The sequence below is a fragment of the Anabrus simplex genome, chromosome 8 (assembly GCF_040414725.1).
Source record: "Anabrus simplex isolate iqAnaSimp1 chromosome 8, ASM4041472v1, whole genome shotgun sequence".
Taxonomy (NCBI): Eukaryota; Metazoa; Arthropoda; class Insecta; order Orthoptera; family Tettigoniidae; genus Anabrus; species Anabrus simplex.
Genome location: NC_090272.1, coordinates 23,376,266 through 23,392,170, shown reverse-complemented (window position 1 = coordinate 23,392,170; position 15,905 = coordinate 23,376,266). Strand labels below are relative to the sequence as shown.

The 15,905-nt window shown below is 37.5% G+C and overlaps 1 protein-coding gene across 1 annotated transcript in view; it reads right to left on the bottom strand.

Annotated features, from left to right (window-relative positions):
- Positions 1 to 700: 700 nt before the first annotated feature.
- The window catches only part of borr (borealin-related), a 196,568-nt gene continuing 181,363 nt past the window's right edge, over positions 701 to 15,905 (bottom strand). Inside the window, exon 7 of the mRNA XM_068228867.1 lies at positions 701 to 882. Coding sequence (XP_068084968.1) covers positions 760 to 882 — 123 coding nt within the window. The 3' untranslated portion in view covers positions 701 to 759. The remainder of the gene's footprint in view (positions 883 to 15,905) is intronic.

Here is a 15,905-nt window from a genome sequence, read left to right as displayed (position 1 = left end):
CCTTATTCCAAATTCCCATGGAAATTAAGTTGTCACTTCCCAGAGCTATTGTGGAGTCCTTTAATTTGTATCTATGAATGAGCCTTCCCCTGCCTTAATTTGCATGCCCTGTTCATGCCTGTGTTTATTTGAGCACCTATATTTATATTCTGATTTAGAGATCTATTAAGAACCGGTCACCCCTGAGATTGTTAGCCTGGGATTCAGAGGGAGAGTGGGTGCAATACAAAACAGGCTACAGATCAACCCCCTAAAAGAAACTACGGCTGAAATGGTTCGGCCACATCAAGAGAATGGGACAAGAAAGATTACCAAGATGAGCTCTGGAATGGACAGAATCTGGAAGAAGACCAACTGGAAGACCACGAACAAGATGGAGGGATCAGGTGGAGGATGACAAATCGGAGAGGACTACAGTGGCAGACGGTGTTGAATGATAGAATGTGGAGAAAAAAGAGAAGACTGAAAGAGACTGAACGACCTGCATAAGCAGAAACGTATCTGGAAGAAGCAGACTCGAGAGCTTCTATTCTTGTGCAATGAACATGATCAACCTGGTGGGATGCTTCCCATAAAATGTATTAGTGTTGATCCCTTCTCTTATTTTTGTAATAAGCAACCCTACTTTATCAGTTAAACTAAACATGCTGCCCGAGCGTTGCATGGGTTCCCTTATTTCCCGCCATATATAGAGCCCAAGCAGTGTTCAGGCTTACTTTAATTGTTATACATGCACTGAAATACTTTCATACACAAATTCTAATGATGCAAAAGCGCATTCAAATTATCCACAATAGCTTCTAATTGTTCTCTGGTTGCCTCTGATGATATCGGTGGAAGATCACTTGGCTTTATCCCTCGATGTGGTAAGACAGACCAGACCTGGAAAAAAAAAAAAAAAAAAAAAAAACGGTTAAATGTGCATTGCCTCGAACTTAAGATACAAACAAAAATTATTGAGGAATTACATTATTTTTTAGAATAGTAATTCTGCACACCACAAAAAGCGAGTCTCAGGAGTTCCTATATGCTACAAAGCAAATATCGAAACTGAATAAATGTATACAAAAGACAGGAAATAATAATAATAATAAGAGGAACATACAAGAAGGTAAACATATTGACAGAGGGAGTAACGAGGAGACTAGGACAAACACGAAAACACAAAATAAGGACGATAACAGAGTGCCCACTAGTAACCTAAATCTCTTTTCCCTGCATTAAATGTAGTGGGACATGGTACATAACAGTAACGCTCGAGTATGTTTACCATACTCTGGAACCATCATCGTGAAACATATTTTGCACGAACACTTACAATGATGTAAAGAACTTGCAATAAATGTAGTCAAACAAGCTATACTTTATCATAAAGTGCCAATCGATGAAGTAATCCCATCGTATACAGCCACTACAAGAAACACTACAACCAATAAAAATTAACTACATTGCTCACAGTAAGCTGTCAATCACTCTTCTAACATCTGTGTTCATCAGGGACCTTAGCCTTGAAATTTGTGCGAGCGAGTGCACCAGTTTCTAAACACGCTCATAAAGAAACATGGGTTAGTGTTCAGAAACTCAGGAGCTACAGTCAAAATTCAATGGAATCTAAAGAAATTGCTTAAAAATTCCTCTTTCCTCTTTAATGAACTAGTGTCAGAAACTGATAAATATGAATCCCAAGATACCAACAGCCAGAGCCATGCCCGAAGCCCATAAAGCTAATATACCCATGCGACCTATAATCAACTGCATAATAGCCCAACGTAGAAGACTTCTAAATTTATACATTATTTTTTTTTAAAAAGCACTAAATTTTACAATAATTCTACAATCAATAACTCGATAGAATTCTATGATAAGCTCAATAAATTTGAGCTGCAACTGCATCATAAAATGTGTTCATATGGTATAACTAACATGTACCCTTGCATACCGATTAATGCAACCATTAATATAAGCAAACAATTTATTCAATCACAGCAAACTAAGTAGGTGTGAAAAAGAATTCATGAATGTATTGAGATTTGTTTTAAATAATTACTTTACATTTAATCAAAAGATATATCATCAAACGTGCTTGGGAATGGGTGACCCTGCATCAGGTATACTATATGGATCATCTAGAACATGTTAAAATTTTGAAGAACAAAGGACTAAACCTTTGGCTGAGATACGTGGATGACAGGTTTGTCATAATAGAGAGTAAACTGAATAATAGTGATAATATTTTGGATTTTTTAAATAAATTAGACAGTATAATAAAGAAGATGAAAGTAACAATTCGCCAAGTTTTCTAGATACAAATGTAAAGAGGGCAGGATATAAATTTGATTTCCAGATTTATAGAAAACCGAAGTTTACTCCAATAACAATTAAAAACGAGTCACTCCACCCCAATTCTCACAAACAGGCAACATTTTTGAGTTTGGTTTATAGAGCCCTAAAAATTCCACTAACTAGTAAGAGTTTAAAGAAAGAACTTAATTTCATAAAGGACCCTGCAGTCAATAATGGTTATAAAATAGAGATGGTTAACAAGATTATTAATAAAGGTGAAAATATAATTGGCCACAAGTCTCATACCAGATAAAAATTAGAGATCCAAATTTGCAACTTTTACATTTACTAACCCCGCTATATATACAAGTCACTAATACCATCAAAAAACGAGATATTAACATTGCCTTTAAAACCCAAAACACAAACCGAATTATTTTCTTCAACCACAATAAAGTTAATATAAATAGCAATCAATATCAAGGATCTGGAAAATATAAGTTTGCGTGTGCAGAATGCAATTTTTCGTATGTTGGCCAAACTGGCCGAAGCTTTATGATAAGATATCTTGAACACGTAAATGCAGCCAAACACAAACATTCTGCAATGGGAGCACACATGCTAGAAACTGGACACAGTTTTACAACTATTGAAAGGATTTAAGAATTTTAAGAAGAGGAGAAAAAGGAAAAGAAAAGACAGAATTAGGAAACATACATTCATTTAGATCAGCAATATAAGAAAAAATGAAAACCTAATTGACGAAATTGAAATAAAGAACCCCATCTTAGTACAATTACCGGAACTAATACAAATGCTTAAATCTGATAAAAATTCTATGAACATTTTAATCCGACAAAAGTTAATGGCTTATTGACGCAAACAAACGCAACTCCTCCCCTTACTTCTCCTAGGCAGTCCCCCACACAATCCACTGCAGCCATGAATGCACCGCCTACCTTCACTTCCCCTTCCCACTCCCCGCCAAAACAAACTCATCCACACTCACTCATAATACAAAGAGTGCAAACAGAACAACAAGTAGTTCTCAAGAGGCTAGGAGTAACAGTAGATAATTATGCAGCAGAAAGAAAAGTGACAATTCTTTCGATAAGAAGTTTATACAGAAATATAATTCAAAACCATAAACATATATTTTATCTTTCATTACAGATATACAAACAAGCTCAATTTGGAACATACGAGAACAATTCAAATTCAACATCAACATCACATTAGAAAGTGTTTATTCACCAACAAGTTTGTTCACGAACAATATTCTCGTACTGACAACATAAAATTAATGCCAATACATTTTGTACAAATGTTACTCCAGCAACATCGAGAACAAGTTAAATGTTCATAACATAGGCAATTATCAACTGTAGAAAATTGTTAATATAGTTAACGAAGTTTCAACGGCAATCATACAAGTCAAGCAACATTGAATCAATACAATTAGCCAGATCTCAAAAGGTTTTCTAAAATAATTTTAAAGGATGTTCACCAGATGAGTTTTGTCAATAAAATGTTAGACTTGGATAGATTTTAGACAAATATGTTTTAACTTAAAAACATAATTTTACTGTTATATGATTGACAAATCTTATAATATTTTACAAATCAGGTTTACAAGCATAATCTTAATCCAATAGAATAGATTCATGATCTTATATAACCTTAAGTAAATAATAATTGGCTGATGAAGCTCACGAAAAAGGAGCGAAACATGTACCATATCAACAACTTAATATGTAAGTTTTCATTACATTTTTATTGTATTGAATAGGTGGTAATTAACAAAATTATAAGAATTTGTATCACGAGTGGTATGTTCCGAGCTGTCAGTGGAGAAATGGCGTGGAATGACATTAGTAGACGAATAAGTTTGAGGGGTATCTTTAAAAGTAGGAAAGATCACAATATGAAGAAAAAGTTGGAATACAAGAGGACAAATTGGGGCAAATATTCGTTTATAGAAAGGGGAGTTAGGGAATGGAATAACTTACCAAATTTCACTACAATCATTTAAGAAAAGGCTAAGAAAACAGATAGGGAATCTGCCACCTGGGAAACTGCCCTAAATGCAGATCAGTAGTGATTGATAAAAGCCTGAATGCATTAAAAAAATGTAAACTGCAAAATGTAGAAAAACATTTTTTTGGCCACTTCACTGTTTTTTTTGCATGAATGGATACATTGCCAAATACTGGTCGGCTGTATCCACTCCGTGCATAACTAATTATAATCAAGAATGCTTACAGGTTTTATTTTTATTTTCCTAAACCTGTTCGGTACTTCATCCATTTCAGCAGAATGTACAGTTGAAACCATTTTTTTGTCCTTCCATGAACATAGCAGTAATTCATTGTCCCTATCGAAAGTCATTTCTCCTGTTTTTAACTTCTGCCTTTCACTGAATTCCTTAGAAAGTCCCCTATTCTGTCTTATTGTCCCATATATAGCTGTTCTCATTCACGCAGTTTCTTATCTAAGCTTACACTATTGAAAAGATGTCCATGTACACTGTATACCCCAGGCCAAGGTAAGGATCTAGTAAGTCAAATATAGTGTCTTGGATATTCATGCCACTTGCATCATAGATTTTCAACTTGCATATGTACCCTGCAGGGGATTCACATACCATCCTTACCAAAATCCCATACTTGGTAATTTTTTCTGGATTGTAAACTCTGAAATGCAAGCAGCCCCTCCAAGCTAACATTCCTTCATGAAGGGTGATTTTTCGATCTGGAGTGTACACAATTGAAAACTGGTCACAGACTTTCAAGAATCGGCCTAATTTTGTATAGCCGATCAGGATTCCCCTGATAATGATTGCTGTCACTAAAGTGCAAGGATAACGATATGTTTTCGAACCGAGTTCGTGCCATGGTTTTCGAAAAAATTGGCGAGATGAAAATAGTGTCCTCTGCCTAGTACATTTTTAGATCTGGTTTTTTAATTATTCTAGTTACGAAAATTGTGCTTAAAAACTTGTTCATCTCATTTACGTCGACCGGTTTCCACGTCCGCGTTGCTGCACTAATAACTTGTTCCTTGTAGAGTTTTGTTTGATGGCATGCATATTCAAGGAAATAGTCATTTACAAATAAAGTGACGAAAGACATTTCATTGCCACCTTCAATGTCAACAATTAATCCTACCCGGTAAGACAGATGTGTACTGATTATTTCAATGTGCTGTATTTCAATTTGCTCAGAGGCCGGTATATCATCATCGGAATTGCTTTCGCTATCACTGAAATCAAGTGCGAGTTCATCAGAATCATCGTTCAGTTGTATGTTTTCCATTTCCTCACTTCGTACACTGTAACTCATCTTATCGTGACAATAACTCACTTCACTACACATCCTCGCAAGAATACCACGACTGGCTTAGGTCTGTGTTTAATCAAAGAAAAAAAAAAAAAGAAAGCATTGGAATATACCCTCTGTTCAGGTAGTTGGAACAAGGGACTGTCATTTGTATGCCGCCTACGGTTTTCAACAAGAACTAAGAATTCTACGAATTTAGCGCTAAATTCAAAACGACTTTTACACTGCACGACCTTAAACACTGTAAGGAGTCTACGGGACCAAATGTGTTAAACTGCACTTTGCTGTGTCACTTAAGAGTGAGGGCTCTATCCGTAAAAATGGCCCGGTGGGCAAAATCTTGGAAGATGCAAGTCCAATAATATGCATAGCTGCCAACTTTTAGAAATCAAAAATAGGAAGATTTTTTAATTCTTGGATTTCATCACATGTACTGCACCATGGTCTAAGTGAAAAAACGACAGGATAAAAGGCATGCATACCTAGTTACAATGTGATCAGATCATTAAATTTAAAATCTTAAACTAAAAAAAATTAAAATGGTTACAAGAAAATTTATATAATCACTAATTTATGACACTTAATAATAATAATAATAATAATAATAATAATAATAATAATAATAATAATAATGTCAAACCTCGATATCTTGAAATTTTACTTGAATTTTCAGTACCTCGAACTTAGATTTTCCAGCCGTTTGTCCTATTCTTCATGTGTATTTATTTCTCTATTCTCGAAATTTGGTTATACGAATTTCTTGAAGCAAACATTTCCTCCCTTGAAGCAAAAAATACTATGTAACTCGAATTTTGTGCAACATTAACTGTGCAATACTGCATTTGCGGTTTGTGAGAAACACTTAACAAGTAAAGGAAAGGGTTCCAGTGAAGCTGGAAACTAATATGACAGGAACCGAAAAACTAACTTCTAGTGATAGGCAAATCCTCAAAGCCTCGCCGTTTCTCGGTTGTCAATTACCGGTCACGTACGAAAGCAAAACCACAAGTCGCAGATGACAAGCTCCATTTACGAAACTCGGCTGCGTGGTATTGATAAAAAGTATCAACGTGAAGGGAGAAAAGGTTAACCGCAACGAAGAGATTAACGGATTTTCCAAACGTGTTAATGGAGCTATGTTTCTTATTTCACTACTGTATGTAGTGTATACTGTCTTCTAAAAAGTTACTATAATAAGGGTTATAATTAAAGTGATGCCGTAAAAGAGCTTTTGTAATTTTAAAATACCGGTACCGTTATTAAACACACTCGGTAAAAGCCCGTAGATGCATATGATTCAATTATATGCTATACAGTACATGCTAAAAAACGGTATTCTCTATATCTCAAAATTTCGATAACTCGAAATAAAATTTATCTCCCAAGGCGATTCGCGTAAGTTTCTATTACTAGACCGTAAAATGAACGGAAACTTAATTTTATAGGTATCTCTGAACACTTGGAGATAACGTTTTTTGACCGTAATGTGAAGAGAAAATACCAGAAACTGTCACCGACAACTCCCTAAAATACATCCAACTCACTAAAATTATGAAGTAAGAATAAACAAAAATGCAGTGAAATATGCGAAACTAGCACGTACAAAACAGATCGGTATGTCTCGTACATTATTAACACAAGACTGACACAGGGAAAAACATAGAACCGCTAGAAAAAACACTTGGCATAAAAAACTTCCAACAAAATTACGCAGAGAAACTATGTTAATAGTGCGCGAACCACACATTAAGAAACTCATTCTTTCGTCCTGATTAACTGAGTCGCTAGACTCTCTTTCTTGTAGGATGATTGCAGTCCCGAATCCCCAGCCGTAAAGCACACAATGCTACCGTAGCGAGCAGGAAACACGATATACGAAGGCGACGGACGATACACTCAAGAAATAAAACATCATATAAAAACACTTGAAAATGAGGTTGGGTAAATTACACAAGCACATAAGAATTTATCCTTTATCCTAGTGGAAAAGTATTGACTGTACTGGAGGTTCAAAAATAGGAAGAATTAAAAATAAATTGGAACATTGGAAGAAGAGTTAAAAACTGAAAGTTTTCGGGTAAATCGGAAGGGTTGGCAGATATGAATATGGGATGAGTGCATCATGACTTGTAGAGTCATTAGATAGAACTCGCAGAGACATAAGGAGCTCAAAGTGATCGGTGGAATTACTTTCATGTTTTCTGGTGTAAATAATGTAGATATAAACCTGTAATTTATTGCACTGTTCATGTATATGCCATATGATAAATAAATAAATAAATAAATAAATAAATAAATAAATAGGGGAACTAGAGCAGATATTATTAAATCTTGCTTAAAATCTTTTCCATTGTGGAAATCTGTTCACATCTTGACTTTGTATACCAAAACAAGGATTCACTTTGCTGCAGGAAGCAGAGATTTCCCGAGAAAGGTTGTAAAGTTATCATTTGCAGCTTTAAGCACATGGGGATAGGTTTAAGCGAATGCTGTTTTTCCCAGGGGCAATTATATGTTGCCTTATCTAGAACAGGTTGCAGTCAAAACCATATATTCTAATACAAGGAAATGTTACTAAAAATGTTGTCTATACTGAAGTATTCTTCAATCAGGGATAGTAAGTAATATTCTGTTAAGGGGAGATAACGAGGAAGAGATAGATTATAAAGTGTACTTGACGGTTGTTAGAAAGGGAAGGGCAGAGTATGGGGTAGGACTGTTCAGAAGAAAAACAACTGCACGCAACAGTTTCTGTTAGGCACGAAAATGAGCGAATAATGTGGGTAGATTTGGCAGTTGGAGGAATTAGGACGAGAACTGTCTCGGTGTATTCACCATATGAGGGTGCAGATGAGGATGAATTTGACACGTTTTATGAAGCATTGAGTGACGTAGTCAGCGATAACAACAAGGATAGAATAGTGCTAATGGGCGATTTCAATGCGAGAGTTGGAAATACAACTGAAGAATACGAAAGGGTGATATTCACCGCTACACATGGGAGGCTAGGGGTACCAGATCCATAATAGACTATATCTTAAGTGACTTCGAATTCAGGAAGTGTGTTAGGAATGTACGAGTTTTCTGTGGATTTTCCTATGATACAGACCACTATCTCATCAGCAGTGAACTAAGTATCTCTAGGCTTAGGATAGAGAAAGTGAAATCTGTCTGTAAATGAATAAGGGTAGAAAATCTCCAGGAGGAGGAAATTAGAAGTACATGCAAATGATTAGTGAGAAGTTTTGAACAGTAGACAGTAAGCAGGTTCAGGATATAGAAAGAGAATGGGTGGCATACAGGGATTCCTGCTGATGATGCTTGTTTAAAGGGGCCTAACATCGAGGTCATCGGCCCCTAATGGTACGAAATGAGATGACAAATTAAAAGTCCAAAAGCCTCCACTGACAGAATTCAAAACGTGAGGGCGAAGAATGCATGGATGGAGATGAATTTAAAACAATCAGTGGATCTGACACGCAAAGCCTCGCATTCACAAAAACTGATGTGAAAAAATAGTATTACTGACCAAGGGACTGCGTCTATAGCATAATACTAAATCGACAACGCTGTTAGTCCAAAATGGTCCAAAATCCAAGTCATCGGCCTCTCATAATGGTACTTATCATTAGGAAAGTAGAACCATGGCATTTGTCATGTTGCAGTACTAATCAAAAGTAGCTTAGACTCGCAGCATTCCACACAGTATGGTACTAAACACAGGCAATGAAATTTGCACAGGGAATACAGACCTATGGTGTTTCGCACACTGGCGCTATTTACAGGCAACGCAAACCTATGATGTTCCTCACAAAACTGGACTAACCACAGGGACCCGCGCTATCCCGGGGTGTTCCTCACATAGTGGGTACTAAGCATAGGCATTGCAGAACCATGGTGTCGTTCATCCCATGGTGTTTCTCATATAGGGGTACGAATTGCAGGTACTGTAGAAGCCACCAATGTACTCTATTGCTACTAATCACAAACCTGTATGGTACCTAACACAGTGGTACTACGCACAAGTAAAAGCGACTCATGATGTTCCCCGCGTGGTAGTACAAAGCACAAGTACTGTCGGATTTTTTATTATGGACACTCGAGTTTAGGCTTTAATTACAAACGAACCAATAGGCCTATTGCAATGCGAGTTATACCGATGTTTTCCTTGTTTAATTCTACATTAGCGTATATAAGACACATTGTTTTCGACGTTCATTAAATATTTTTTATTTGTGGTTATAATAAATATTGCCCGGGTTTTTGGCTTCTTCTCTAGGAAGCGCTCACTTAGGAATATATACAAGGAAAACTACTTGTCTGATGGTAATTAAATTTTTATATGTTATAACCACATGTATTTGTAGTGTAATACTCCAGTTGCAATTTTTTTCAACCACCCCGAAAAAAGTTCTTATCATTTTTCTAAAGCAACTCTTTCTCAGCCCAGGATAAACGTACAACAGCAAACATGGGCTTGTTTTGAAGCTCTCAGTCATGGTTATCAGAAACTACAACAACTGTAACCGTACAGTTTGGTACCGAATTTATGAAGAGTAATATTGAAAGGAGGTTTTGTGTACGCCGAACCGTGTGATTAACAGCAGGCCGGGTGGTGAAATCGGGCGCAGTGTTGCCGCGTTCCGTAGTAATCACGCGCGCAACGAACACAGCTTTTCGTTTACTTTCAACCTTTAATTTTATTTCCTCTTATAAATTCCACTTCACCTTTTCTCATAAGGGCTTTGGACCTTCAAAGGCAGGTTTAAAAATGGTTGACTTATTTAGAAATATCACACTGTACAATTTTTACAAGAGTTATTTGCATTATTATTTACATATATTTACAATATTTAATTCTATCAATTTTCTTCGTCTGAAAAATCACTGTATTCCGATGAATCGGTGCTGCTGTCATTCATGTTGATTATGACTGGCTCGAAATAAGGGACGTTTTCAGATAGTCCATCTTTTTCCCAGTAGTGGTCTTCAATTTTCTTAGCGTGTTTAATGCATTGTTTCCAGAGTTCAGGGGTGACGGTACGTAAGGCTTCTCGGCATAAAGCGTTAATTGCTTCCATACCTCTACCATTTTCTAATGTGTTAGCCATATTTGTTTTTGCTATTTTCCCTTTTACGTCAGCCCAAATGAGCTCGATTGGATTAAGCTCGCAATGGGCCACTGGTAACCAAACAAGCTGTACATCTGGTCGAAGTCGTTTAGTCAGTTGTTCCAGCTTCTTTACCGGTGTTTGAAAATAAGGCCTGGCAAGGACAGTCAGCTCTGATTTCGTTAATTTGTTATAATCGTCAACTCCAGGTGGTAGTGAAATATTCTTTGATGTTATCCAGGATATAATTTCAGGTTTCAGCCATGACATGTTCGGGCTTTTAGATGAAGGATCGACCATCGTATGATATGGAGCTTGATCTATAACGACAGCCGACTTTTGAGGCAATAAACTCAGGACTTTCGTGAACCATTCTTCATAACGAGTCGAGTTCATCTCATTGTGGTAATCACCACTGCCTTTCTTGCCAATAAAACAAAGTTCTGCACCATCAAGAAATCCTTCTTCACTTCCGATGTGTAAAATTATGATGCGTTTCCCAGCTCCAGACGGTGTTTTGAACCCTCCACGCCATCCATAAATTTGCTGAATGTACCCTCTGTACAGATTATAGTTGTCAAAGTTGTTTTCTAAAGCTTCAATCACGTTTTCTTGCCACCCATATTTCATAGTATGGTTCTGTCCGCACCACGTCTCTTCTGTAAAGAAGATCTTGTAGCCCTGTGCTCTTAAGTCTCTAATTCGTCTTAGGTAGGTATGTCGGGATGCAGCAACTGTCACAGATTCCATTAGCACTGGTTTCCTGTTTAGTTTTTTGAATCGGAATCCCAAGCTTCGAACTACTTTCAAAAGCGTAGAAATTGACATATCGGGAAAATCCGGCATATTTTCTAACAGTTTCATGCGGAGGCTTTTAATTGTGGGAAATATCTTATTCATATAAAAATCGTGCATATTTCTTCGTATTGTGCCCAAAGTAAAATCATCCAGATGGATTTTCGGACGCCCCGGTCTCACACACTGCTTCTTTCTTGACCTGGATGACGTATTTCCATCATTCTCCTTTGAAGCGGCTCCTACTCTCTTCACTGACGACAGCGGTAATCCAAGACAACCTGCCACCTTCTTGTACACAGGGAACCTCTTGTCCCCTACTTTTCCCCCCCTCACATTGAAAGAAACAAATAGCACTCAAAATCATTGCAAGTTCACCCTCTGATAACGGCGGTCTTGGAGGCATCTTGAAGTGACGTGGCCAACATGCAGAACATAGGACAACTGAAAATAGCTTGCGGATAAACCAAGGTCATGGGCATTCCGTTCCACAACTGCCCGGGGTGAGTGTACTGTGTTCGTTGCGCGCGTGATTACTACTGAACGCGGCAACACTGCGCCCGTTTTCACCACCCGGCCTGCTGTTAATCGCACGGTCCGGCGTACACAAAACCTCCTTTCAATATTACTCTTCATAAATTCGGTACCAAACTGTACGGTTACAGTTGTTGTAGTTTCTGATAACCATGACTGAGTGCTTCAAAACAAGCCCAACTTTGCTGTTGTACGTTTATCCTGGGCTGAGAAAGAGTTGCTTTAGAAAAATGATAAGAACTTTTTCCGGGATGATTGAAAAAAAAATTGTAACTTGAGTATTACACTACAAATACATGTGGTTATAACATATACAAATTTCATTACCATCAGACAAGTAGTTTTCCTTGTATATATTCCTAAGTGAGCGCTTCCTAGAGAAGAAGCCAAAAACCCGGGCAATATTTATTACAACCACAAATAAAAAATATTTAATGAACGTCAAAAACAATGTCTTATATACGCTAATGTAGAATTAAACAAGGAAAATATTGGTATAACTCGCATTGCAATAGGCCTATTGATTCGTTTGTAATTAAAGCCTAAACTCGAGTGTCCATAATAAAAAATCCGACAGTAGTCTCATGGTTCTAATTTGATCGTCACTTGGTCGCCCCTTTTAGTCACCTCTTATGGCAGGCAGGGGATACCGTGGGTGTATTCTTCGTCTGCGCCCCCCACCCACAGGGGGTAGTGTGTTTGGTCCGCTAGAGGTATTTTATTTCCCTCAAGTCCGTTGGCAAACCGGTTAGGACCCCACTATCCGCCACCTGGTACGCACCACGTGGGAGTAACACCTCTCCCCCTGCTACGCCAGCATAGTAGGTTCGTGGCATACAGGGATGCTGTAGTAGAAACAGCAAGAGAATGCCTAGGAACAACCGTGTGTAAAGATGGGGAAAAACCAAACATCTTGGTGAATGATGAAGTGAGAGCAGCGTCTAAACATAAAAAGAAGGCATATCAGAAATGGCTCCAAACAAGGACTGATGCAGACAGGGAATTGTACGTAGATGAAAGAAACAGAGCAAAACAAATAGTAGTTGAATTAAAAAAGAAGTCGTGGGAAGATTTTGGTAAAAACCTGCATAGGCTAGGTCAAAGCAGCAGGGAAAACTTTCTGGACACTAATACGGAATATTAGGGAGGGAAAAAGAAAATAAACAGTGTTTTAGGTAATTCAGGTGAACTCATAACAGATCGCAGGGAATCACTGGAGAGGTGGAGGAAATATTTTGAACATCATCTCAACGTAAAAGGAAATCTTCCTGGTGGTGTTGCAAACAACCAAGCTCATGGGTAGGAGGAAAATGATGGAGAAATTACGCCAGTCATAAAGCAGCAGGTATAGATGAAATTAGACCTGAAATGTTGAAGTATAGTGAGAAGGCAGGGATGAAATGACTACATAGAGTAGTAAAATTAGCATGGAGTGTTGGTAAGGTACCTTCAGATTGGACAAAAGCAGTAATTACACCTATCTATAAGCAAGGGAACATGAAGGATTGCAACAACTATCGAGGTATCTCATTGATTAGAGTACCTGATAAAGTATTCACTGGCATCTTGGGAAGGAGGGTGTGATCAGTCATTGAGAGGAAGTTGGATGAAAACTAGTGTATTTCAGACCACAGAGAGGCTGTCAGGATCAGATTTTCAGTATGCGCCAGGTAACTGAAAAATGCTACGAGAGGAATAGGCGGTTGTGTTTATGTTTCCTAGATCTTAGAGAAAGCATACGACAGGGTACCAAGGAAAAGGATGTTCGCCATATTGGGGGACTATGGAATTAAGGGTAGATTATTAAAATCAAAGGTATTTATGTTGACAATTGGGCTTCAGCGAGAATTCATGGTAGAATGAGTTCTTGGTTCAGGGTACTTATAGGGGTTACACAAGGCTATAATATTTCACCTTTGCTGTTTGTAGTTTTCGTGGATCATCTGCTGAAAGGTATAAAGTGGCAGGGAGGGATTCAGTTAGGTGGAAATGTAGTAAGCAGTCTGGCGTATGCTAATGACTTTGTCTTGATGGCAGATTGTGCCGAAAGCCTTCAGTCTAATATCTTGGAACTTGAAAATAAGTGCAATGAGTATTGTATGAAAATTAGCTTTTGGAAGACTAGATTGAAGTCAGTAGGTAAGAAATTCAACAGAACTGAATGTCAGATTGGTGATACAAAGCTGGACCAGGTAGATTATTTCAAGTATTTAGGTTGTGTGTTCTCCCAGGATGGTAATATTGTAAGGGAGATTGAATCAAGGTGTAGTAAAGCTAATGCAGTAAGCTCGCAGTTGCGATCAACAGTATCCTGTAAGAAGGAAGTCAGCTCCCAGATGAAACTATCTTTACATGGGTCTGTTTTCAGACCATCTCTGCTTTACGGGAGCAAAAGCTGAGTGGACTCAGGATATCTTATTTATAAGTTAGAAGTAACAGACATGAAAGTGATTGCTGGTACAAACAGGTGGGAACAATGGCAGGAGGGTACTCTGAAGAGATAAAGGCTAAGTTAGGAATGAACTCAATGGATGAAGCTGTACGCATAAACAGACTTCGGTGGTAGGGTCATGTGAGGCAAATGGAGGAGGATAGGTTACCTAGGAGAATAATGGACTCTGGTATAGAGGATAAGAAGTAGAGGGAGACCAAGACAACGATGATTAGACTTGGTTTCTAACGATTTAAAGATAAGAGGTATAGGTCTAAATGAGGCCACAGCACTAGTTGCAAATAGAAGATTGTGGCGACGTATAGTAAATTCACAGAGGCTTGCAGACTGAACGCTGAAAAAGCATAACAGTCTATAATGAAAATGTATGTATGTATAATATAATTTATGTTCTCTAATTCGAACAGGCAATTAAAAATTAACAGGGTAAAATTCATATCTACGAACATTCAATTTTATTATGAAAAATTCTAAATTCCCATTGAGGGAATTAAGATATTTTTCACCAATAGAGTATGTCAAAAACATATCAGATGTAAGGCTTTTCAGGCGTTTGCTCTATCAACCAGCGTTTCGTCTAGCGAGTCTAGTGTCAGACCTAAGACGAAACACTGGTTAATAGAGCAAATGCCTGAAAAGCCTTACATCTGATATGCATTAAATTTTATTATCAAAAGAATAATGAATTGTAAACTACACCAAACTAACTAGGGCAATACTAGATACTAGTGATGAGCTTTAGCCCAGCTCGAGCTGCTTGAACAGATAACGTCAAAGTATGAACAAGTTTGAGCTTTTGTGCATGCCACAACTAAGTGGTTTGCTCTTGCTAACACCCAGAGAACACTAGAAGGATTTATAAGAGTATTATACCGGACAGTACAGCTTTGTCCTCTTTTTACTGTTACTTCCTTGTCTTTCCTACATGATCACTTCACCCTGCATCTGTATGTGTTTGTGTAATGATTTGTTACAAATGCCTCCTCAGATTAAACAAATTGCCTGCTAAAATGCATTGCTTGGGACATATAAATACAGAAAAAGGGAAATTAACTATACTGTTTTTACATTACAACTGTCAAAATGTCATATTTGGTTATAAAACAAGAAATTTATATTTTGTGTTCAGTTGACACATTCGTCATCAGTTCATGCGGGTCATCTATACCATTACTAAAAATGTGACGGTGTCTGTTCCAGATGGGCTTGGAAAGTACTGGACCGACTGACCCAAATCACGGAGGGGATACTTCTGATTTTAATATACTTCAGGCAATCAGATAGTTAGCATTGACGCATAATAATATTTATACTTCTATTTGTGTACACGATTGACGAAATATTAATCCTTTCTTACACAGTTGTTCTACTCAAGCAAAAAGTGTAACTCTT